We start from the raw sequence: 27,980 nt of genomic DNA, 5'->3' as shown, positions 1-27,980 counted from the left end.
ATTCGTGATGACTGTAAAGGCTTTATTTCTAAACAGCCACATTATGAAGAACTGAATGCTAGAAATTCAACAAATAGATGGGGATGGGGGTCACAATTCAGTCCATAACAGTGATGAAAACTCTCTCTTTGGCCAAGGTTGAGTAGGATTCCCCCAAGTCACCTTCTTGACAAGGTCCCAATCTTGGGCTCTGTCCTGGGCCCACTAAGTCCACTTTATCAAAAATCCTGTGCTAAATCAGTTCATGAAAAATCTCCCACCCTCAGCATCTTAGCACCATGAACTGCCTGTAACATGAATCCTGTTGAGTTGGTCTAGATAGAGTTCCCCCAGTGCTGATGTTTTCTCTTAGCAATATTCCATCCACTTGACCACACATTCACCCTGCCCCTTGGCTATAAATCTTCTTCACTTGTACTGGTTAGATTCAGAGTTGAGACTGATCTCTCCTACTACCCCAGTGTAGTAGTAGCTCTGAATAAAGTCTGCCTTATTGCCTTTGGAAAGTGACTGAATATTTTTTTTCTTTAACAACAGTATGATTCCTTTTATTCAGTATACTTGATATGACAAAATTACAGTGATGAAAACAGATTAGTGATTGCTAAGGTTGAAAAGAGGGTATTAGTATGAAGGAATAGCATAGGCAAACTTCTTTTAGGTAATAGAAAATTCTATATCCTGATTGTGGGGGCGGTTACAAGTACTGCTGCATATGGTAAAATTTCATAGCATGTATACAAACATACAAAGCATACATGTAAAAATGGGTGAAATCTGGATAAAGCAATAGTTAACAATGGCACTAAGGTTATGTAAGATGCTATTGAGTAAAGATGAATAAGTGGTACAATGGAAACTTTCTGTACAATTTTTTGCAATTTCTATGTGAGCCTAAATTCATTTCCAAATAAAAAGTCAGAAAAAATGTCTTCATACTTCACAGAATCTGGGGGGGAAGCCTAAAGAAACATATTTAGAGACTATGCTGCCAGGCACAGTTCCCTCCTTCCACCCACCTACCAAAATAAGACAATTATAATATTAGGATGTCTCCAAACAGGCATATACTTATGGGTACACAATATCTATATATATGCTGCTAAAAGGTTGAGAAAACCTGAATAGGCAGACATAGTAGAAAGTAGCTCAGAAGCAACATTTTAGGCAAAGATTATCAACAGCTTTACTATTTCTTTCTTCGAAGTAGCATTACATGAGGATTTAAATAATTGACCTTAAAATACAGAAGTCTCAATTTAAAAAGCAATTTCACATTAATTGTTAATTTTATTCTCCCTAGATTTAATTTTGGAAATAATGAAGTAAGATGGAAAGGAAAAGTAACAACAACTTTACATTTTGATACTGACTTATGCTCAATTTTTTTAGAGAATTGCCTCAAAAATGATTATACTTCAGCAATAAGTCAATGACAGACTGAACACATTTCTTGTATGTTTAACAAAAATTTTTAAAGCTACTTTCCAGGGTATAAATAAACCTTAGATTTTTAAAAGAAAAAAAATTCTAAATACCTAAAATTAAGCTACATGCCTATTATAATCCTTATTTTTAAAAGTTCATTTTTAATCTAACTTCTCTCCTATCTAAATGTAACCACAGGATTCCTAGAGTCCCCTTAGGAAATAATCACTATCTGAGTTTTCCATCCAAATTTAAATTAATTTGAAACAGCTTGAAACTTTCAGTTAATCTTTGAAGTTTCATCTATAAGAATAAGGTTCAAATTTATAGTATTCTTATTTCAAGAAAAAGCAGCATTAATATACTAAACCATAAGTAAAGGGTCCAGGAATTTTGACTTCTGAACTGACTGATTTTCTACAATCTCATTAAGTCTTCCTAATAGGTCACTTAATTCATCGTCCTTAACATGTTCATGCAGTATAGCTAACTCTCCTTTATAAATAAGCCATAAACCCCCAAAAAATTATGATTGTGATACAAACAACAGTGATATAAATTCACTATTCAATGAGGATGAGAACTAAGTAAAATGGTTAAAATACAATTCTGGAAAACTTTCTAGCTTAGAATACAATCGGGCTAACAAAATCTCATTAAATACTTAGAAAATTTGGAAAGTAAGAAAACTTAGAACATAAAAACTAAGACTGAAAGAATCTTGGAGGAACCTAGACAAACTGCTTTTACTATTTATGCCAGTTTGATACAGAAGTCCTTCCATTTTTAGATAATTTACTTCCAGCCCAGGAGAACTCTGGCAGGCAGCTATTTTCAGACAAGCAGAACAGGCATAGGCCACATTTTCAGTCAAGTTTACCAGCATATTCTAGGTCACAAACACAAGGCAGAAATTCACTGCTTTTTAAGGTATTAGATATAAAAATGAAGTAGGATTGTATTATGGGTTTGGATTTAACAAAAACCTAGTCATTTTTTAAGAAATCGTTCGTATCAAAAATTCCAAAAATTATACACATTTCTACATTAGCCCTGTAGGAGAAAACTTAGACTTTTTATAAAAAATCAGAATGTTGCTAGGTGTGGTGGCGCATGCCTATAATCCCAGCGGCTAGGGAGGCTAGGCCAGGAGAATCATGAGTTCAAAGCCAGCCTCAGCAAAAGTGAGGCAATAAGCAACTCAGTAAGACCATGTTTCTAAATAAAATACAAAATAAGGCTGGGGATGTGGCTCAGTGATAGAGTGCCTGAGTTCAATCAATGGTACCAAAAATAAATAAATAAATAAAAGCAGAATGTTTTTACCTATTCTCCTACTGATAGATATTTGGGCTGCTTCTGGTTTGGGGTTACTATGAATAAAGCTATAATGAGCCAGGCATGGTGACACACTCCAACAATCCCAGCAGCTTGGGAGGCTGAGACAGGAGAATCACAAGTTCAAAGCCAGCCTCAGCAACTACGAGGCACTAAGCAACTCAGTGACACCCTGTCTCTAAATAAAATACAAAATAAGGCTGGGGATGTGGCTCAGTTGTCGAGTACCCAAGTTCAATCCCTGGTACAAAAAAAAAAAAAAGCTACTAAGAATTTTGATGAATGATACTAGGAATAAATATGTTTTCATTTGTTTTGGATAAATATCTAGGAATAGGACTACTACACATACGGTAAGTATATGTTAAACTTTATAAGAAAATGTCAAGTTATTTTGCAAAATGGCTGCACAATTCTACACGTCCAGCAACAATCCATGAGAATACAACTTGGTTGCCAGCACTTGATATCTATCAACAGTTCTGTTGTTTGATTTTTTTAAATTTCAGTCAATCTAAGAGTAGAGTTGTATCTCACTTATGGCTTTAATTTGCATTTCTGTGATGACAAACCATGCTGAGAATCTTTTTTACAAACTTAAGGGCACTAGCATGCCTTTCTAAAATATCTGTTCAAATCTCTTCCTCTTTTGGCTTATTTATGTAATAAAACACTACTCAAATACAAAGGACAAGACATAACAAAAAAATAAAGCATACAGACATTTAGCTAAGAAAAAAAATAGACCCAAAAATGTACATAGTGTATAATTCTGTTTATATAAATCTTTAAAATAGACAAAATCGATCTATATTAAAAATCACCCAGTGGTTACCTATGACAGAGTTGAAGAAGGATGATTACAAAGAACACAAGGTTATTTTTTAAAAAGATGGCCAAATATATAGATCTGTGTATTTAAAATCCACAGTTTAGCATATGTAAAGTATATTGGAGTAAAGAGCACATGAGTTATTTTACATATCTTAAACATCATATGCGAATTATATTTCTTGCCTGAAAAGAAATACTGAGTTATTACTTGTCCATATATACTTAAGTTTTAAAACACCATCATAACTAGAAACTAATAACCAACTTAAGTCTGTTCAGAGTCACTTCTGGGCATGAAGAGGTCTATATTTGACTAAAAGACACTGTCATTCTGAATTTCTGCTTATTTTACAAAACTTTAACTGACCACTAAGGAGAAAATATATTACTACAAGAGACACTATTTCTAAAAGATATGATTACCTTTCTCTCTGCCAACCTGTCCCTCAGATCCTTGGCCTCCTGAAAGTACTTTGGAATTGTACTTCTAAAATGACCCTCATTGTTATTCAAACTATTAATGATTTCTGGCTTTTGACAATTATTTATCTGTTCTTTAAAGAGGCCATTAAACTTAGATTGACCAAATGTTTTATATGCTTGAAGGAGATTTCTGATCTTTGAGTAACACTTCAAGTTATCTACTGGTGTTATAAATTGGACCATAATAATTCTGTGAAATAATTTAAAGCAATTCGTGGGGGGAAAAAAATGTGCTTAGACTCCAAATCAAATGAACAAATCTTACTTATTTAAAAAGAAAAGGAACTGAAAACATAGCTTAAAATACAATTACACAACAAAAACAAGACATAGCACTTATTTTAAGTGAGGAGAAACTTGAAAAATCAAAGCTATTCCTAAGTAAAATATTCTATAGTTATCTACTTAACCAAGATAAAAGTGTTATATAAATGTATATTTACCCACTCATTCATTCATTCATTCCTCCTCTACCCTATACCTCAAGAAAAAAAAACTTGTCAAGTTTTTTGAGCTGTTTTATTTGTCATTTGCATACGTATAAAAGATCTTAGTTACTTCTATTCATTTAATAATAATATTTTAGTTGTCTCAAATTATGCTGCATTACAATTAATAATAATGTATTTGTAAAGACTTTCCTGATCAAAAACAGCATGTCTAGTTTCAGTGCAATAACTGAAGTCAAAATACACCTTCCAATCTCTTCCATTTGAGTTGCCCAACCTGAATGTATTATTCTGCATAAAGAAGATCCCCTTAACTACAGCCTAGTATTATTTTTAAGCATTTCTATGATTTAATGGTAATTTAATCTCCTTAACATAAGACCTTCTCAAATTTGACAGTCTTTTAATAGAACTACTGCAAAGATCTTTATCCTTGATATCCTGTTTACCAAAAATTAGGCAAGTTTAATTACTCTTATCCTAGCACTTACTCATGTTATCTTGTAGAATCAGGCACTTACTCATATATTCTGTTTCTGATCTTATAAAATTTAATAAATAATTTAAATCTGCTTTTCTTTGCACAGACTCTTAATTTTATTTAATCTCTTTGATACAGCCTAACAAACATTTTTTTTTACATCCTCTACTTTGGTTAGAAATTTATTTTATTTTATGTTAATAAATTAATAAAGTATATTATTACTTCAAGTACTATAAGATACTGTTATGACAAGCATGAATTTAACTCATCTCAGTCTTTGAGTTAAACATGGAGAGCTAACCAAGTGTGAATAAATAGAAAAAATCACTATTTTCTAGAAGTATCTAATGATTAAATTAAATTCTTGTTTTGTTTTTTCATAATTTTATTAAAATAGATGTACCTTTTCACGACCCCTGTTGAATCAATTGTATCCATCCTTTCCTCTCTACCCACCATTGTCTTCATAGGCAAAGATTTCTCGTCAGCACAAAGTCAAAAGCAAACATGCCTCTTCTAAGAAGTAGTCTTAAAAAGAAAATATTTAGAACCTAGCTTCTTGAACATATGCTAACTGGGGTTTAGTCAAACAGAAATCCTGAGATACACGCTCACATACACCTGCAACAGGCATACACCACCATCATACGCAAGCACACACTAGGAGCTTCAGATAGAGCCAATGGGTGTAAGTCCACCTTCAGACATGGATTCCTAAAGCTCCTACCCTGGCTGGATGATCACTGCCTCCCTGGGATCAGTTCTTGAACTGACTTGTACCCTTAATCACCATGAGTGCTATTCTAGAGGCTTTGCCCACGAGTCAGCCCTAGGCGCTTCAATATTAAACTAGCCAGGAATGTTTTTTTTTTTAACTATATTTTGAAAAGAATCAACTCTCAAAATTTTGTACCAATGTCATTGTTTTATGCTCTCTTTATTTAGAATTTTTATATTAATTAGTAACCTCTTCATACCTCCCTGCAGTTTTAGGGGTATTTTATTGCATCTAGAATTCAATGTTTAAATCATTTTATTTTTTTTATTTTTTATTTTTTTTAAAGAGAGAGTGAGAGAGGAGAGAGAGAGAGAGAGAGAGAGAGAGAGAGAGAGAGAGAGAATTTTTAATATTTATTTTTTAGTTCTCGGCGGACACAACATCTTTGTTGGTATGTGGTGCTGAGGATCGAACCCGGCCGCACGCATGCCAGGCGAGCGCGCTACCGCTTGAGCCACATCCCCAGCCCGCCAGGAATGTTTATTAAGGAAACATGAAGCATTCCTTGGTTTTGCACATACCAAATTCAGTTTGCTACTTCAAGATAATTACCTCAGAGGACTTAGCAATGACATATTGCAGATCCTGAATCTCTTACTTAAATCCTACTGCCTAGTCACTGCTAACATTACTAATCCCACTGCTCCCAAGCTTCCTGACTTTGCCAAAGCCTTACCCACTGTGTTCGCATCACTCCAACTGTCAAGGTTACTGGCCTAAAATGAATTTTATATATATGCTTATTTTTAAAGTGACAGAAAATAAGGAACTGTCTGACAGCACATAGAAGTCTATTAAAACATGTCCCTAAAACCAGAACTTCCCAGATTTTTTTTTAAGGGTCATAAATTATCAGGAAAATATCAAGGTAAAATACTAATAAAGAAACAAAAATAAGCTTTCTGATAGGCTAACAAGTCAACCTCAAAGAGAAAAAAGGACACTGGATTTTTATTGCAATGCTAAGTTATTACCAAACTACACTAACCTTGTGTGTGCATATTATAAAAATCATCCATTTGTGTTACAAGGAATTACTTTGGGCTAACACTGGAAACAGTACCTGAAGTGAATTCCAAGTGACTAGCTCCTCATTAATCATCATTTTGAAACATTCACACTCCAACATAAAGTCTTTTATCTCACTGTTTAAAATTTCAAGTAAATGGGGCATCCCAGAGATTTACCTGTAAAATATATTTTTCCTATCCCTTCTTAGCTCTTAACATCCGACATGCTTGCCAATTTATTCTGAAAGGTCACAGTGTAAACACAGGTCTGCTGCATCTAGGAAAAAACCTATTTAGATAAAACACCGTCACTTATATACTAGCCATACAACACAAAAAAAAAAAAAATAATTCTATTAAGAAAGAAGGTAAATAGCAGTATTGCCTTTGAAATTCTAACATATAAATCCTAATAAAGTTTTTATAGAGTCCTTTTTTTGTAGTAATTTGGTCTCTAAATAATTACAAATTTCAGTAGCCAACTAATGGAAAAAAATATGAAAAAAGATTTGATTTTTAGACCATATGAATCATAAATACCTCTGTCAAATTTATTTAATAAAACAAAACAAAGGTCAGGATACCAACACCAAATCACTAGTATACATCCAGTCTTCACTAGGCATCTGACAAGATGCAAGTCACTCAATGAACCTCATTTTCTTCATCACTGGGATGAAGATAGGAGCAATACTCTACCACTCGGATTATAATCAGATTATACATACTGTGTATGCTGCCTGAGATTATGTCGGAAATAAAAGATGCTTTAAAGCTTCATCTACATAAAAGAATAATTTATGAAGGGTTAGGTTCTGAAAAAGATAATCACTGAAATACCCTTAAAGTTCTGTGATATTATTAATATTCAGATTTTCCACAAATTGAAGGTAAATCACTATTCATTTTATTTATTGCTTGAAGTACTGGGATTGAACCCAGGGGTTCCCCACCACTGAGCTACTTTCTTAGATACATTCTTAGCCTAATTTGAGATAGGGCAGTGCTAAATTGCTCAGGCTGGCCTTGAACTTGCAATCATCCTGCTTCAGTTTCCTGAGAAAACAGGATTACAAATGTGTACCACCATGTCTGATTCAATACTATTGATTTTAAAACAGTACACAAAATTAATTACAGACAATATCAACATTTTAAGAAACACTTTTTGAATTTAATATCTTCTATTTGACTACATAAATTAATGCAAAAAGGAGTTCTATAAATTTAAACTGTATGGCTGAAATTATAATACTAGATATATTTTTAATACTAGTACAAGTCAAGATCCAGTCTTGTTGATAATAAACTCTTGTAAATTAAGACTGGCATCTTTGCATCTTTCATCTTGCTCTGGTATCTCATATCTACTTTAGATGATTATTTTGAAGCCAGAATTCAAGGAGCCCAGACTTTTCATTTTGAGCAGATAAATCTTATCAGACAATGAAATTTAAAGAGACAGCTCTTTAAATAGAAAAAGTGAAAATGTAAAGACAGCACTTCAAAACACAGAAAAGGAAAATCTTGAGTGGCAGGGGCTCTAACCACCAGCAGTCAAGCTTCTCAATGAGCAATAAGGAAGTTACTGTTTATAGAATAGGCTAGAATAAAAGGAAGGAAAGACAGAATGCAAATATCATTACTGAATAGTCAGACAAAAGTGTAAAGCAAGGACAAACTATTAACAATGATCATTAGAATACTTACAAAAGAAAACTTTTCACATTCACAATAAAAACAGATGTCATAAACAATTAAATTCTCTAATACTTGCTTACAGCTTACATAATAATGTTTAATGAACACTAAAATTGTAAAGCAAAATATTTTCCCAAGTTTTCCACACTAGAGATCTGTTGCCTCATCAAAACACAAGAATCTGATACATTAGTGCAGTTATTCAAACAAACAAACTGAACAACAAGACTGATAAAATTCTGTTAAGGAAAATGAGAAGGGTTGTGTCTCTGTTTTCTGGCTTTATTTTATTATTTAAATTCCAAATCATTTTAATAACATTTGGCCAGAATATCCAATTAATCTCTTTCGTTGCAGACATCACTTCAGTCCTTTGCTCTATTACTGTAACCTTGTTTGTTTATTTGTTCCTACTATTCAGCTCTCTGGTGCAAAGTCACAAAAATGCAATGGTCTCTTCTCAGTCCTCATCCTCCTCTACAGAATTTCACATCCCTGACTCTCTGTTCCTTGGAATTCTCCTAAGCTCTCTGAGCTCTCTCCATTCTTCTAGAGCTTTCCTTTTGGGATTTCCTCACTTTCTCCTTCCTTCATCTGCCCCATAATTAAGAATATGCCCTAAAAGACTGTTCCTCAACCTCCTCTCGCCCCCTTGATCATCACTCTCATCCAACTTCATCTCAGCTTTCAATAACTGTCTCTTCTACCTCCAAACTCTTTTCTCAATATTAGAATTATAGTTCTGATTACATGCCAGGTATCTCCACAGAAGAATATTTCTATGGCACCTCAAATTAAACATGTCCAAATCTAAAATCATTGCTCCATAATTCCCAACATCTAAACAGGAGTATTATCCCCACAGTTATTTTCCTCCAGTTCACCTCAAAATACACCTGACAGCAAGTCCCCATGGATCTTGGATCAATCTCTTGCCATCCTCACTCTTATTGAGCGGCAAGCACTGGATGTTGAACACCAGTGGGTTCAGCTGAAGCCACTTATTAATGGACTCTGATAAAGCCAAGCAAGTACCCAAAAGCCTCATCTTCATCTGGTGCCTTGCTTCCTAACCAACCCAGGATTAACTAAGGGTCTCAGCTGAACACCAAAGAAGCTGGCTGACTGGCAGAAGGGGAGTTTATTAAAAGGCTATTGGGCCTCTCACAGAATCGCTGGGAAGATAAAGAACTATACTCAAAGGTAAGTTTCCATGTCATAAAACAGGACTAACTAGAAAATGACCATCAATGCTGTTTAGCATCTGACAGAGCCACAGAAACACAGCTTTGCTGTTAGAAATCAATCTTGCAACCAAAGGGAGGACACTGCTGCCACCAAAGGCAGAAAACCACCTCTACCACCCAAAATGGAAGCTCTATGTAGTTTCTTTTCTAAGTTTCAAATCAAAGTCCTGTGAAATCACACTATGCCTCAAATTTGGCTGCAAAAGATAAGATTTAGAGGACTGACTACCTTCTATATTGGTGAAACTGATTAAACTTATACTAGGAAAATCTCCCCACATGTTAAAGACTACTCAAAAGCTGAAGGTTAAACATGAATGCAAGTACTGTCACCATTACTACATACCTTGCTTATAAGAATTTAAGATTCTACTAGTTTGGGGAGCACATGTCAATGCATACACTTGTTTGAACTGGACCCAGCTAGCAGCCCACATCATGTGCCTGTCTTGAGTAGTACCAGCAATGACACCCCAGGAGACTACACCTTGCTCCTAAAGACTAATACCACAGCTCCTTCCTCTTCCACACAAGGTAGACCACCAAAACTCACACTGATGCCACTACAGAATTCAAGCATTGGCAGTAATAAGAAACTCTTGTCACCAAAGTGAAGCCTCTCAGACACCTAAACTAACCTAGGGTAAGTCTAGGTTCAACATACACTAGGATTTAGATGGCAACTTCCCACACTCTCCCCACACCATTATCCTGAGCTAATCCTTCCCCCTTGATGGCCACCAGGGCACACCTCTTACACTCATCCCTTTTCTTCTATCCCCACAGTCAACATTCTAGTCTGGGCAGTCTAAGTTCTTATGTGAATGTTGCAACAGTGGCCTAACGAATTCTACAGTAAAGTCCTCCATGCACTACCACCACCATCACACAGGCATCTAAATTTCATGGTACATATTTAATTATTGAAAGGCTAAACAACTTATAAAAGTAAATACCAAAAACAGTATGGAAACTATACTGCAAAATCATTAAATCTCAGTTTTCTAAAGTACATTCCTAAAAGAAAGGAGATCTACAATAGGTTCTTCATCATCCACATCACTTTTCACATTGAGTGCAAGTTAGAGATCTGAAAGATAACCAGGTGTGGCAAGCAAAAAATTATCTTCTTTCTGACTAACAGAACTAAAACATGAAAAGCGTTTCCTAAATTCCTCTTTACAGACTATGGACGAAGAAGGGGATAATGAAATAATTTATGAATTAGTAAGAACACAAAACCAGCTGGGCACAGTACCACATACCCATAATCCCAGTGACTCAGGAGATTGAGGCAGAAGAACTCATGTTCAAGGCCAGCCTCAGCAACTTAGTGAAGCCCTAAGAAACTTAACAAGATCCTGTCTCAAAATAAAAAGTAAAAAGAGCTGGGGATGTGGTTCAATGGCAAAGCATCCCTGGGTTCAATCCCCAGTAACCAAAAAAACATAGGAAACATAACCTTACCCCATCACTACCCCTAAATTTATTATCCTTCATTATGTCCCTAATCATCCTTTACCTTTTTAATTCAGCCCTAGGCTTCTTTTTTTAAAAATCACTTTTGACTAATATAAATTTACTCTGAGTTTTCACCCTAAAATTCTCCCACATTTTATAGTCCTCTGCCTAGTTATTGTCTCCATTCAATCTTACTATTATGGCAACTGTATATAGCCATTTTAAGCCTTTCTATTTATGAACACCTCTTATTCTCCTTTGTTTGCTGAGGCATTTTTTGTGAAGCATTTATTTTATACTACAATTTTCCTTGGAGCTGCCCTACAGCAACCTTCTGGCTACAAATACTCATATTATTTGCAATAAGGATAAATTCCTGTTAAAATAGTGATTTATAATCTTTGTGTTCTAATAGATTAGCAAGGATCTAGATGGATGCACATGTACTTGTCAAATGAAGGGAAATGCATAGTTCCCTTTCTTTCTTTAACCAGCAAAGAATGATTGAATAAATTAATGAATTCCTCTCTCTGTCTTAAAGATGAATCGGTGTTGCTTTCATAGTGTTTAACATCGGAGATCTCTTCCCTCTCTGAACTGGCCCACCTCTTGGCAGCTGAGTGATGTTTTTATTATATTATACTAATTATAATCTCTTCATGTCAACTAGAAGATTATATAAGCTACTTTTATCAAGAACCCTGATTTAAACTGCTTCTATTCTACACCTCATATGTATAAACACAAAATATCTGGTCACACATTCCACAAATACTGAATGGGATACTAGGCTAGATGCTAGAAATATCAAATATAGAACAGTCCCTGGAGACTGACTGGCAATAAATAAGGTAATCAATGAACTCTGATATTAGGAAGCAATGCTTCACCAGCTATTACCATCAGTTATTCGAAATCTATGGTTTCTTTACCAGGTTAGTGACAAATGACTCAATATATGGGATTATTCTGTAAGCACATAGAACTTCCTACAAGTTAATATTGTCTCACTTAAACACTGAAGATAAACTAGATTCTAATGAAAACACTACTGACAAGTTGTCACCATAGGGTATTAGGGGGGAAAAAAACAGCTGTTAACACTCAATTTTTTCCTTAAAACTCCCTTTTCAAAGGTTTCTATTTTATACTTGATATTTTATTTAATTTACAAACCACCATAGAATATTTCTCTCCCATTTTCACATTTTAGTTGTTGACTCAGTAGACATTTACTGAACCTTTACAATATGCAATGCAGTATGGTAAATACTGAAAATCCAAGATAGAAAAACAATGATTTATTCCTTTGGACCTATGTTTCTCAACTATTCGTGTTCTTCAAACAGGTATCATTTGTATCATCTTTGCAGAGTATAAGAAAAGTGGCTTCCTAACATTCTCTGCTCTGATGTTATTTGGGCGGTGAATTTAATTAAAAGATGAAGCTCTGGTGAACCTCAGTTCTCCCTGCAGAACTCCAACAGAGCTTCTCCCCAGCCAGAAACTTATTCTGCATTTAACCAAACACTTATAGACACAGATCAAGTATTTTGCATGGTCCACATCAATGCATTTAAAGAAAATACATTTGTCCTTATATTAATTATTGTCTGTTTCCTATTGTTCATTTGACTTCCTGTCTAGCATTTTGATTTCAAGACAGAGAAACAACATGAAGTGCATCTATATTCTTCAAAGCCCTGGTAACAATGCTGAGTGTATAGTAACTGCTTAATGAACACTGCACAGATGAGACAAATGCATAAATACCTAGATAGACAGACAAGAGTCCAAAATACATGTGTCTACTATACTATTTAAAAAGATTTGTCTCCGCTGGGCACAGTGGCACATGCCTGTAATACCAGCAACTTGGGAGGATGAGACAGGAGGATCTCAAGTTCAAAGCCAGCCTCAGCAACTTACTGAGACCCTAAGCAACTTAGCGCCTCAAAATAATAAATAATAAATAAATAATAAAAAGGTCTGGGGGTGTAGCTCATTGGTTAAGCATCCCTAGGTTCAATCCCTAGTGCCAAAAAAAGGATTTGACCACTTTGATGATTTATTGTTTTTTATATCCATTTATATTTCCTCCATCAGAAAAAAAAATTTTACTGAACTAGTACAACATAGTTCTTAAGTGTTAGATTTTAGAAATTTGTATAGCCCTTCTTTCTATGTAAATGACTCCATTCCCTTTTGATTTTACTTCCAGGAAGTTTATGGCCAAGTATGAAGCCCATCCAACACTAAAGAGTTAAGATTTGCTCATTAGTTCTAATTTTCTATTTCTTCTACTATTTAATCAATTTATTTTATTATAAGCTGCCTCCGATGTTTTATGGAAATAAACAGGTAATAAATGAATTTACCTACCTATTTACCTAAGTTTCTATTCAAAAGTTCATACTTCCTTTTATCCACTAAAACATACTTCTATTCAAACATTTCCCCCTCTTTTTTCCTTCTCCCATATTTTTGTCAGTTTTCCATGATCTTAAATTGTACTGTCTATCAAAATTACTGTAAAAGCCAAATTTTCTTTCTATGCCTTCATGTATTTTGAGTTTCACTGCTATTTTCTTTCACTTCTTTCCAATGAATCCTTCTGCATAGATCAATTATCATAACTGTAAAGCTGAATGAGGTCTCTCTCTCTCCATGTTGCTGATAATCTATTTTTAGATAACAGGGAGCTCTTCCCCCAAAAGCTTTAATAATTGATATAAGCCATAAAATGCAAATTTACAAGTACTGAAGTTCTTTCACTAAGTTTATTAAGTGCTGGAATATTTTCAAGAAACCAGAACACAAGGCCTATGACTTTAGACTCTGTATCACTCTACTCACTTCGCAGTAAAATAACAAGACCATCTAAGACAAACTAAAACTCCTTTCTCTTTCCTTATGCTATACAAACTCCGAATGATATAGCAAACAATATAGCCTTCTATCTTTATTTTTTCACTTCTGTTTCTTTTACAAAACTTGTTTTCCCAAATATTTACTTTTCTTAATACTTATATCTCTTCTAACTAGTTTTAAAGTCTTCAAAAGATTTCTAAAAATATTTCCCATTAAACAAATGAAAATTAAAAGCAATAAGATATTACTTTTACCTATCGTGTTGTCAAGAATTTTAATTATAAAATCCTGTACAGTTGAAGAATTGAACTAGACAATTTCATACATTGCTTGGTATAAAACAACTGAAGTAGTATATAGAAAAGCAATTCCACATATGAATCAACATATTTAGACCCCCCAACCCAATAATTTAATTTTTGAATCCATCTGAAAAAAAAATCAGAAATAAAAACAAAGGCTCACATAAGAGATGCCCATCATGACATTATATGTGATTGCAGAAAAATTACAAACAGGGGCAAACTCCAATGTTAATGAGATAAATAAGAAAATAATCATAAACCTACATAACAAATAATGTTGGTATTAAATGCTGTTAATAAAAAATTATAATATTTTGATAAAACACTTGTGAAAGAATATTAAGAAAAGGAATTCCAAATGTTGAACACATATTATCTCAAAAATATAAACTATATAATTTTGTCTTCACACATCCCTACACTTTGCAAATTTTCTGCAAAAAGACTCAGTCTTAAAATAGCAAATTTTTATTTTTTTAGTTTTTTTCCCTTATGCTCTCAAAAAAAAAAAAATCTTAATTTTAAAAATACTAGCTTTTAATTATAAAATATTAAACCAGCATGTAACACAGACTTGTTAAGATCTATTTTAGGGGGGAAAAATAACAGCATATATAATTCCATATATAAAATGATTAAATTGTATAATTTTTTACAACATTGCTATATCAACAGCATAGAAAAGAGGGAAAAAACCTCTTCCCAATTCATTTGATGAGGCCAGCACAAACCTGATATCCAAATCAGACAAATATTATTGGAAAATTCTAGAACAACCTCTCCCTTAAGCAATAAAGCAAAACTTCAACAACTTTAAGAACTATATCTTTTCATAGTAGGTTTATTTCAGGAATGTAACAGTAATATTTTTATCAATATCATCAACATATTAACAAAATAAAAAACTTTAAGCCACATGATCATCTCAATAGATGAATGAACACTCAAAAACATTAGAAAAAATTCAATATTCATTCATAATCTTCCCCTCCCAAATCAAAAAAGAAAACTAAACAAACTAGGAAGAGAGGCTGGGGCTGGGGCTCAGTGATAGAGCACTTGCCTCATAAGCGTGAGGCACTGAGTTCAATCCTCAGCACCACATAAAAATGGAAAGAAAAGAAAAGAAAAGAAAAGAAAAGAAAAGAAAAGAAAAGAAAAAAGAAAGAAAGAAAGAAAGATGTTGTGCCCATCTACAACTAAAAAATAAAAAATTTAAAAAAAAATGGGAAGAAGACAGTTTCCTTAACCTAATAAAAGGTAATCTTTGGAAAATGTATAGCTAATACCATACTTAATAGTGAATCACTAACTATTCTCTCCCAACCCTTAAGATCATGGTACATACTCTCATGACTTCTATTCATCATTGTAGTACACTGCAGTCTGCAAGAAAAATAAAGGCCTTGGAAAGAAGAAGTAAAACTGTCTTCATTCAGACTACAAGGCATTTGTGTAGGAAATGCCAAAGAATCTACCAAGAGGCAACTAAAATAAGTAAATGAGTTTAGCATAGTTCTAAGATACAGAGTAAATCTTTTAGAAATCAATTCTATTTCAAGATATTAGCAATAAAAATTAGCAATGGAAAATTTAAAATACTATTTAAACATAAAATATTTAGAAATAAACAAAATTTGTGTATGGGCTGGGAATATAGCTCAGTGGTAAAGCACTTATCCATCAAGAACAAGGCCTTAGACTGGATCCTCAGTACCACCAAAATAGAAAGTAAAAAACTCCTACATTGAAAACTATCATACATTACTGAAATTTTTTGAAAGAACTAATTAAATTAGATATATATCACACTTATAGGCTAAAACACTCATTATGGCTAAAATGTCAATTCTCTCCAAATTGATCTATATGTTTGAGGCACTCCTAGATAAAATTCTGGCAGGCTTCTATGTAAGAATTAGCAAGCTGATTCTAAAATGTGTATGGAAAAACAAAGACCTCAAAAAGTCAAAACAATTGTGAAAAATCAAAGTTGAAACACAACACCTAATTTCAAAACTTATTAGGAAGCCATGAAAACAAGATATAGTGGCATTATCAGGACAGACATATATATCAGTAAAACAGAATGAAGTACAAAAAAACATACCCATATAAATATCAAATGACTTTTGACAATGTGAAAACATGGGAAATCCAATGGGAAAAGAATAATCCCTTCATTTAGAACTGAAACAACTAAAAATCAACATGGAAAAAATAAGCATTGATCTTTACCTCACATTATATTTAAAAATCAACTAAAAATGGGTTATAGAGCTAAAAATAACAGTTAAACCTATAAAATTCCTAAAAGATAATATAGAAGAAAATATTTATACTTTTAGGCAAATACCTTAGATGGAAAGTGAACCACAGAGGGGGAAAAAATGGATAAAATGGACAAATCTACAACCCTTGTTCTTCAAAAGATGTGAAAACAATGAAAAGGCACATCACACACAAGAAGAAAATATTTGCAAAACCCATACATATACATACACACATTGAGCTACGTATGAATATTTATATGTGTGTATGTATGTTTACATAAATATAACCCATCTATAGAATACAGATAGAACTCACAAAAACCAATAACAAGAAGATAACTCAAATTTTTAAACAGGCAAAAGATATGAACAGACACTTTAACAATGAAGACATTAATCGCAAATAAGGATGGAAAAGACATTCAACATCATCGTCATGAGAGATATGGAAATTAAAACAAGAAGATATCATTACACTTACTAAAATGATTAAAATTTACAACTCTAGCAACACCAACTTTCGGCAAGACTGTAAAACTAGTGAAATTCATACACTAATGGTGGGAGTCTAAAAGGGTCTAGCTACTTTGGAAATAATCTGGTAATTTCTCATAAAGTTAAACCTACTTCAAACATACTTCCCACTACAACCCAGCAATCTTACTGTGGGCATTTATCCAATTGTTCACAGCACTTTTATTCACAATAGCCAAAAAATATAAATACCCATCAAGTAGAAATTGGTAAACGAATTGTGGTACATTCATTCAATGGACTTCAGCACAACAATAAAAGGGAATGAACTACCAACACAGGAAACAACATATAGCAATATCAGAAACATAACACAGATCAGAACAAGACAAACACAGAAAAATACATAACAGGTGTTTCTATTTATATGAAATTCTAAAACAAACAAAATTATCATGACAGAAACAGATGAGTGCCTGCACAGGATCAAGAGTGAGGGAAGAGACTAACTGCTAAATAGCATAAAAGAATTTGGGGGATGATGGAAATATATCTTGACTGTGGTTGTGCTTACACAGTTAAATACACATGTCAAAACTCACCCAACTCTACACTTAAAATTATTGAGCTTTATTGTAGGAAACTTACACTTTTAATAAAGATGATTATAACATTCACAATCACAGCAGGCACTATGGCTCATACCTGTAATGCCAGCTGCTCCATAGGTTGAAACAGGAGGATCACAAGTTCAAACCAAGCCCAGGCAAGATAGTGAGTCCTCATCTCAAAAAATAAATAAAGCAAAGTAAAAATACAGGAGATGGGGGTGCAGCTCAGTCTGTCTGCCAAACATTCATGAAGCCCTAGGTTTGATGCCTAGCACCACTAAATAATAAATAAGTAAAATTCAAAAACATGATATTAATAAAAAGCATATTCAGTGCTCATATTATAAAAAGAAAACAGGAGGAACAATTATTAAAAAGGAAAAATATAGCACATGAACATTTTTTTAAATAACCTAAATACGTTATTCATCTAAAGAATAATGTAGTCATGTTCAATTTTAATCTTCACTATACTTATTCACCAAGGAAATTGTGCAAATCTATAACAAGTTAAAAAGTACCTACTCTTATTTCAAATAGCTTCTATTCTGTTTGATGGATTCTGTTTGCTAGTCATGGGAAGAGTATATCTGGTCCTTAAGGAACCAGATTGTGAAACCAGAAATGAGGGATTCTTAAGTGAATTGCAGCTGGCTGCTTTTGAAAAGGAGGCCCCACTGTGAGGCATTTCTTAACAAAATGTCAGTTTCAATGTCTCAGATACCAAGCATGGCCTTAAAGAGAAACACTAAGCACAGTCAAAGCAAACAGGCTAATAATGCGAAAGAAGATAACTGACATTGTTCCTTGTTCCATTGTTCACACACATATACACACAGTCACAGACAACTGGGAATAAGAGCTTTAATAATTTCCAAAGGAAAGAAACAGAGTCGCCTGCAATACATATAAAGGGAGGAACAGTTTTCGATTAACAAAGCTTACAGTAAAAATCAACAGGAGAGACAATTTGAACACTGGCATCTAAATTTCTCATAACTTTTAAAATGTTCTCTACAACAAAGTAAATTATAATCAACATTTGGATTATTTTAGAGAAAGTTACATATTTACACAAACACAGGCATTATCTAAACTGAAGACAAAGCCTGTCCATTACCTCTAAGCTACTTTAAGTTACCTATTATTGCCTAAATGCATCTTATGCTTTTGTAACTATAGTACCATGAGGAACCAACAGAGTCACCAGGGTAAGAGAGTTAAAAAACAAAACTGGGGAGGGTGGGGGCAGAGGAGTGTGTGTATGCACATATTTCTCACTTAAATATGAATCTGTGTCCAAAACACACTGAATTATGAAGTCAGACATATGTTGAAATAGTCTAGTCACATAATCAAGAATAAATGAAGTATGTAGCTAAGTAATTTATGACCCTAATATAAAACTCTGAAACTCCCATAATCATATTTTTTAAAAGATACTTACAATATTCTATTTAACATTGATTTTTCTTTCTTAAAAAATTATGGGTTTAGGCTGGGGAATGTAGTTCAGTGGAAGAGCACTTGCTTAACATACTAGAGGCTCTGGATTCCATCCCCAGCACCTAAAAAAAAACCTTATGGTGTTATTTATGTTATACATAGCTTAGTATGAGGTATTCTCCAAAAGCTCATTTGTGAGACAATGCAAGAATATTCAGAAGTAAAATGATTAGAATATGAAAAATGTGACCTAATCAATGGACTGATCCACTGTTTTGGATTAACTGCTTAGTAACAGTAAGGAGGTGGGTTGTGGCTGGGGGAAGTAGGTCACTGGGGCATATTTTGGAGTTTATATTTTGTCCCTGCTTTTTGGTTGCCATGTCCTGTGCTGCCTTCCTCTGCCATGCTCTTTCACCATGATGTTCTGCCTCACCTTGGGCCCAGAGCAATGGAGTTGGCCCATGGTAGACTGAACCTGAGCCTTTGAAACTGTGAGCCAAAATAAACTTTTCCTCCTCTTACTTGTTCTATTCAGGTCTTTTGGTCATAGCAACACAAAGCTGACTAAAATATATGGTATTCTCACAAGTTGAGAATTTAGCAAAGGCAAACTAATGTCAAATTGTTATCTAGTCCAATAACCATCAGCATGCAAAGTTTCTTAAAATTGCTTGTGAATTATATACTTTTAGCAATGATACATGCAGGAATTACAATCTGAGTACCATAAAAAGTGTGAACCACAAAAAACACAATAAAGTTAATAAAAGTTAAGATCAAGTAATAAAAAATTAGAACTGTGTTTCATCAACAAAAACAGAAGAAAAAAAAACCACATGGGTTTTCATGGATGCAAATCGTTACTCAGAAATTCTCCTTATCAGACATTCACCTCCCATTAAAATCAAAGGCATGTATGATTTCCCCACTTATGAAAATACAATGTTTTCAAAAGTCAATTACATCTTCAAATAATTTTAAATATTTAAGGGATTGTAAGACTTATCTTCTCCCTATATGACTTAAAGTACAACAAAATCTTCTGACTTGTCAACTTCAATTTATCTTCTCATAGTATTTATTATACAATTTATCTGCAATGTCACTCTTTTTTAAAAACCTTAACTAAATCATGCACTTCACTGTGATAAACTTAAAACTCTTAAAACTCATCACTCTTCCAGGGCCAGCCATATAATATTGACAATTGTTTCAGGAAATATTAATGAGATACTTATTAATATATATTATAAGTAATGATATATTTATTGATATATTAATATGTAGTTTATTATTATATTGCATAATATTAATAAATCTTTCAAGGAAATTAATGAGATGCTTACTAATATATGTTATTATACAAATAATAATATACGTATAGATACAATTGATACATTAATGTTTACTGTTTATTACATTATATAATGTTAACATATCTTTCAGGAAAACTCAAGAAATAATTGAGAAAACCTGGGAAGTGAATGTTCAAGTCAAGAAACACTCTCCAAGCAAATACTATATTAGGAAGCACTAAGGACATGAAGTAAGTGTGAGATGAAACAGATACATAAACAAATTAATGCAATACAGAGTCCCAAAACAAAATATAGTAGGATAGCCAAACAGAAGAGATAGCTGATTTTTCTAATGTGGGTATGATAACTGAAGTTAAGTAGTCATGTGTCCTTCACTGAGAGGAAACAATCATGAGAAAAGTATAAAGGATTTAAAGGATTTAAGAGACACATCCCGACATTGTTGAGCAGTACTGTGAACAAACACCTATCTCAAGTTCAAGAAGAATAATGACTCCAACTTTTTTAAGCCACCCTTAAACTATTTGTTTTAAGATATGTCTAACTGGTAAAATTTCAAAGATACTGGTTGATGCATTTATGCTCCCCAGCATTGACCACCAAAAAACAAAACAAAACAAGGAATCTTACTGGATGCCAACTTCCCACATAAAAGAAGACATCATTAAGGATCGTGAGCAGAGAAACCATGGGTTCGGGTGCAATGGCCTAGAATCCTAGCTCCGCAACTAAACTGTGACCTTGGACAGGTTATTTATCCTTGCACAGTTTACTTATCTATAAAAGTCATGCAAACAATCATTTCATAATGTTGCTCACAGAATTAAATTGGCCATCCATATAATAAACTCAGTAGCATCTGACATATAATATGTGCTTATTAAAAATACTAGCAATTTCTTCTGCCACCAACCAGTAAGCCAATTCTTCAGTTAAAATCAGTAAAGTTCAGAGTCTCCAGACCTCAAAAGAATAATTCAACACCACATAAAACTAAAGAAGAAAAATGCCTTTTCAAATTCATATCCCCTCACCTGTGTGTGTGTGTGTGTGTTTATGTGTGTGTATGCTTCAGAACTAAGCCACAGTATGCAACTGACAAACATTTGCTGAATGATAAATAAATTCCTTAGCCAAAGTATTTAGGAATAACAAAGAAAACACTGGAGTCATCAAGGAGAAGATATAGTTTCTGACTTTGATTATGTAGTTTTTTTTAGTCATCTTCAAAAAATAGACATGATTTCCTTCTTATTACTTTAAATGAATCTCAAAAGTAGTCTAAAGGATTAATGAAAACTTCTTAAGGATTATAGCTGCCCTGTCAAAATCCAAAGCTATATTAGTTTGTTTTTTCCTCAAAGATTGAATATTATTGTTTTCTATTATTTTATCCCTTAATAGTCAATGTGATAACTGTGGATTTTTTGATGGAACAGTTATAGAAGATAATATTCCAGTTACCAATCTTGCCTACTATTCTGTTTCAAATTGATGAGCAAGTAATCTGTCTTGTATATCTTCTTCCAGGTACAACTCTCTATTTTCTAGATCATTACCCCATTCACACTTCAATTTGGTAAGCTCATTGACATTGTTCACCTGGCTGTTTTGCAATTCAACAAATATAATCTTGTATATGAAGAAAACATAGTTTATAAAATACAATCATAATTTTTTAAACCAGAGTTTAAGTATTTTCCATAATATTTCTAAAATTTTATATGCTATAGGTTTCTATCTTAAAATGAACACATGAAAGTCATAACACATTTTAAAACAATCATAAAAATAAAACTATAAAAAATAAAAAGATTTATACAAAACAAAAAATTTCATAAATCATTTACTTCTACATAGTGCCTCTATAAATATTAAGCAAAATCAAGCCTCCACATTGGATTATTCTCAGTTCTATTATTACTTCATTATTTCCAGTATCAACTGATCTTAGACAATTTTCATTGTTTGTTTTTATTTTTAGTTTAAAATCACACATTACTCTCGAGAACATTTCAGATACTTTTTTTCTACATCAGTTCAACTTTAACATATAAGGCTGCCTACATAAGTTCACAAATTTCTGTCACTTGGATAAAGACATAAAGCCTTAATAGGATTTTTATTTCTGAGACTTTCTCAATGCATATAAATCAGAAGATAGATTCTGCACTCGCTGAAAAATTCCTAAATGTATACATGCAATTAAATAGACAAGCAGTAAAATTTGAAGGCACCAAATTAGAAACTGGTACATGAACTGCATTCACCTGACTAAATGGAGCGGGTAGAAAGATAAATGCCAAGGCGTATTACTAGCCAACAATATAAACAAGGAGAGAATTTAAAAATAAAGAAAAATAACAAGTGGTCTTGGTCCCTACTCCGTAACTCCACAAAAAGTCAAGGTCAAGAGATTGCTTAGATCTAACAAAGAGCCTTGCAAAACCCAGGTCAAAGCTGACTCTTGGAGGCTCTCTGTGCAACTCTCAGATCAAGTTCACCACTGTCTATTTTGTACTTCCTCTCTACCTGGTACACACCTCTCTTTTTATTGCCCACAACATATGACAACCATTGACATCTCTCCTCCATGGCTATATCTTCTCTCACCTTGTGAGCACCCTAAAGTTTAATCAAATATGTGTTCCCAATTTTTTCACCTGACACATAGTAAATACTCCAGAAAAGTTACCAAATTGAACTTGAATAAAATTCTTTTTTCTAAACACCATACAATTATGACAAAAATCAAATGTCTATAAATTAAAAAGGAAAGCCAAACTGAGAATAACCAAATACTTTAATATGTATTCTCTCTCTGGATTGTAATTATTAAACACCATAGACAAAACTGCAAACATGGGGTAAAATAGGACCAATCCTATTTCTATGAGATAAAACCAGTTTAATCAATACAGAATTTTACTTTGAAGTTCCCATGTCTCCTATGTACATATGTGTGCATTTCTCTAGTTTTCTCTCACTTTTTCTCATTAATGATGAATCAGAAAACTTGAACAAAACTGAAACTCAAAGACATATTTGTACATAATCATTACTTTTCAATGTCCAGTCACTGTTAAAAATATACTCTCAACACTTAATCAATCCTGCAACATTTTTCACATTCCTAGCTCCCCCTGTGCAAAATTTTTAAATTGGAAAACTAACAGGTGATACATCTTTCTTTGTAGTAACCGAATAAATTTTTGCTCTATGTGAGTAGAACTGTCAAAGAACTGAATTTACAAGTACCCCCTCACAAAACTATTTCAGTATTCAGCTGTTTCCTAGCAACGGAATCTGCTATTTTCTCATTACAAATAGGCAATAGGGATAAAATCTGTGTCTCAGTGTATTCCGGAGTCAATGAAGGTTTAAAAAAAAAAAAGAGCATAAATAATATGTAAAACTGTTAAGTATTTTCTAGTCTATGTAGGCTGAGGTTTTAAAATGGGAAATTACAATTCTTAAATATGATAAATGATCTGGAAAACAACAGTCTTTACGAAGAAGGGGGGTCTTATCTTTTTTGTTAAGGGGGGATCACAAAGGTGAACACAAAAGTAGTTACTGAAGGATTACTCTGGAGAGTTCAACCTTGAAGAATAAAGCTGTTATTCTCAATGTAGCAGGAGTTTAAACCTGGTTTATGCTACAATGTTGTTTCAAAGCAAAATAAAACATTCAAGCCATACATACTCCAGAGAAAAACTGTCAAAAGAGTAACCATTGTAACTACTAAGGCCAACCTAAGTAGTTCTTCAGAAGTATTCTGAGGTCATAAACTTCTGCAATTGAGATTTCAGAAATATTCTGCATATACAGCACTTGGCATATATTATTGGGTCCTATGCTCTTTCCTTTTATAAACAGTACACTGATGTGTAACCTGTTTTCTCAACAAATCAGACGAATGCCAACGTGCAGTTCTTACACAATAATTCCTCAAATCCTGAGCACCTACTTACTCTTCACCAGGGAGTATATACTAGGTATCAGAGATAATTCAGTGGAATATGGCACAACTGTACCCTGTAACTGCTTCAATTTAAAATATGCAACAGAAATAGCTGCCTGAAGGCAAATATCAGAAAGCAGTACAGCGGAGAGGTATTGGATTGGACCTAGGGAGAAGCAACCAACTATAACAAAACCATAGCATAAAGGGCACAGAACTCAAGGAGTTACAGGAGACATACTGGAGGGCCTGAGTCCTTCACTAATTAGCTGGATTGGCAAGTTTTATACAGAGCCTCTTATAACAGAAAGCAGGGTACTAATCATTACAATACATGACAGGACAAGCGAGCATATCCATTAGCCCTTGGAAGATAATTAGGCCATTAAAAAAAAAAGTGGGGACCTCATGAATGGACTTAGTGAAATTTTATTTTATTTATTTAGTTAGTTAGTTTGGGTACTAGAGATTGAAGTCAGGTGCTTTACCACTGAGCTACATCCCCAGTCTTTTCTATTTTTGAGACAGGGTCTCTCTAAATTGCTGAGGCTAGCCTCCAACTTTCAATCTTCCTACTTCAGCCACCCAAGTCATTGGGATAACAAGTGTGCACCACCACACCAGACATTTGTGTCCTTTTCAAAAAGACATAAAGAGAATTTTCACCCTTTCTCTCTGCTCTCTGCCATGTGAGGACACAAAGAGAAGACAGCCACCCGCAAAACAGGTAAGCCCTTACCAGATTCTAGATCTGCCAGTACCTGGGTCTTGAGTCTTCCAGCCTCCAGAACAAAGAAATAAGTATTTGTGGTTGTATCTTCCAGTTTATGGTCAAGTCACTTGTTATAGGAGCCTGAACTAAGACAATATCTACAAACCTAAAGTTTGCGTTCTACTTGTCAAGGAAAAGGGTAAGACTGTACACAAATGATTACCATACAACTCTAAAATCCTTTCCTGCTCTAAAACTTCTATGCCTATATATTAATATTTGCTGGCAGCCAGAAAGCAGACAGAACTTGAAATGAGGCAATCATTAAAATTCTTGTCAAGTAATTTCCATAATTACAAAATACATAACTGTGCAAAGCACCATAGAGAGAAATAAAAGGAAAAATCAGAACCTCTTAAAATATTATTCTTCTCATGAAGCAGCCCCTTCAAATGAACACCTAATATATACAGCACTTTGGAATTTTCAAAGCACCTTCATATAAATCATTGATTTTTTTCAATGAAGGAAACACACTAAAACTAAAACTCATTGGCTTGGTATAACTACTGTTACAACTTGATTTCCTACCATTCTTCACAGACACACCACTAATCATTTCCAAAACAAAGCCCATGCTTTCCAGCAACTAACTTTTTACTCCTACTACTCTCTGCAAGCTGTTCATTTCCTATAGCCAAATCATTTGAAGCCAGCATCAGTTCTATCTTGTCTCAAAATTTGCTGGGATTAAGTGATAACTACTTTCCGGCCACTCCTCTCTTTCTACATATTCACTGAGTTCTTTATGTACATCTTAGCTCCCTTTAGAAGAGAGAGTTCTTGAGGACCAACCTCTTGTTCCATTTCCCAAAATTACCTGGCCACTATGCAATAAACCTGATATCTGCTACGAAATTTGTTGAATGGACAGCCAATTGTTTAGTGGTCCTTATATAGAGCTTTAAAACCAATATCTCACAAACAGAACAATGACCAAGTTCAGCTTAGCATAGTCAGTCAACATCCAAAGCAAAGATGTTCACTTTTTTTCTTCTAAAATGAATGAATTCTCTTCTATTGATTTCATAGCTTTTAATTGCATTTCCTTACAGATCATTAACATGAGAAGAAATGGTGCCTGACATTAATGGAGGAAGTAAAGGTGTTACCTACTACTTGCCTATTGATTATTAATCAGCTGCAACACTGGTTCATAGCAATCCATTTTAAAGTGACATGAAATAATCAGGAAGTAATTTTAGAAAAAAATACACTAAGCAACAAAAACTCATGTAGTTAGACAAGGAGTCAACTAGGTAGACAAAATAAGATACAGAAACTCCTATATTAATCAAAAGTAAGCAAGCATTCAGGAGAATTAATAATAAACTGCTAAGGGCAGGGGACGTCATGCATGCAGTCTAGGTCAGGGGTGTAGCTTGTGCTCAGCATGCACAAGACTCTGAGTTCAATCTCAGGCACCAAAAAAGAAAAAAGAAAAAAAAGACTATTATATTCACTCACAGTTTAAGGAACTAAACTGAACACTGCTTTTAATAAGAGTATAAAAGACTTAAGAGGATTCAAATCTCTTTAGAAATAAAAATTACTTGATCAAGTACCTACAGAGCATATTTTTCCAAAGCAACAAATACTTGGTAAATCACAGAATCAACTAGAACTTTTAAAATGTGAGAAAGGAGGGCTGGGGATGTGGCTCAAGCGGTAGCGCGCTTGCCTGGCATGCGTGCGACCCGGGTTTGATCCTCAGCACCACATACCAACAAAGATGTTGTGTCCACCGAGAACTAAAAAATAAATATTGAAAATTCTCTCTCTCTCTCTCTCTCTCTCTCCTCTCTCACTAAAAAAAAAAAATAAAAATAAAAAAAATAAAATAAAATGTGAGAAAGGAAATCCTTCTCAAAAAAATAGAAAATCCTTGCTTTTACTGCAACTCCAAGAATCACTTAATTGCCTGTCAATTCATTCCCTCGGAATTTCTCAATATGGTTCTTTCTATATCTACATGATCCCTCTACCTCGCCATATATATAAGTCAACTAAAAACGGATTAAAGGCTTAAATGTAAGACTTGAAACTATGAAGCTACTAGAAGAAAACATAAGAGATATGCTCCAATGGAAATGGCCTGGACAAAAATTTTGTGGATAATATCTCAAAAGCACAGGCAACAAAACTAAAAATAGACAAACAGGATTACATCAAACCCTTTGCACAACAGGGGCTGGAGACATAACTCAGTGGTAGAGCTCCTGCCTGGTATTCACAAGGCCCTGGATTCAACACCCAGCCCTGCAAAACAAATTAACTAATTCATTTAAAGTTTTTGCACAATGAAGAAAACAATCAACAGACAACCTACAGAATGAAAAAATATATATATATTTACAAACCATATATCTGATAAGAGTTAAAATCTAGAACATACAAGAAACTCAAACTCGATAGCAAGAAAATTCCCAAAATAATCCAATTTAAATTTAAAAAGGGAAAAAGCCTGGGATATATTAGATGAATTAAAACATCATCCTGTGCCTGATAAATATATAAAATTACATATAAGTTAAAAACAAATTTTTACAAGTATAAATATATTTGCTTAAAGTCTGTGGTTTGTTGTTTTTGTTGTTGTTTTGAGATGGGAGTCTCACTATATTGCCAAGGCTGTCCTTGAACTCCTTGGCTCAAATGACCTCCTACTTCAGGCTCCTATGTAACTGAAACAGTAAGTATGTGCCACCATACTTGGCAAAAGTCTAGTT

At 33.7% G+C, this 27,980-nt stretch overlaps 1 protein-coding gene across 3 annotated transcripts in view; it reads right to left on the bottom strand.

Moving 5' to 3' along the window:
* LOC308642607 (DNA primase large subunit) overlaps positions 1 to 27,980 on the bottom strand; it is a 280,835-nt gene that overhangs the window by 171,526 nt on the left and 81,329 nt on the right. For 2 of the 3 annotated variants that reach the window (XM_081281732.1, XM_081281731.1), the window contains one exon: positions 17,842 to 17,922. The exons of the other annotated variant lie outside the window; for it this stretch is intronic. In XM_081281732.1, the coding sequence (XP_081137858.1) occupies positions 17,842 to 17,922 (81 nt within the window). The remainder of the gene's footprint in view (positions 1 to 17,841; positions 17,923 to 27,980) is intronic. 3 annotated transcript variants of the gene reach the window in all.

The sequence above is a fragment of the Spermophilus citellus genome, assembly GCF_964194105.1.
Source record: "Spermophilus citellus genome assembly, chromosome: 2".
NCBI lineage: Eukaryota > Metazoa > Chordata > Mammalia > Rodentia > Sciuridae > Spermophilus > Spermophilus citellus.
Note: the sequence above shows the minus strand (reverse complement) of the source record. Positions and strands in the feature narration are given on the sequence as shown.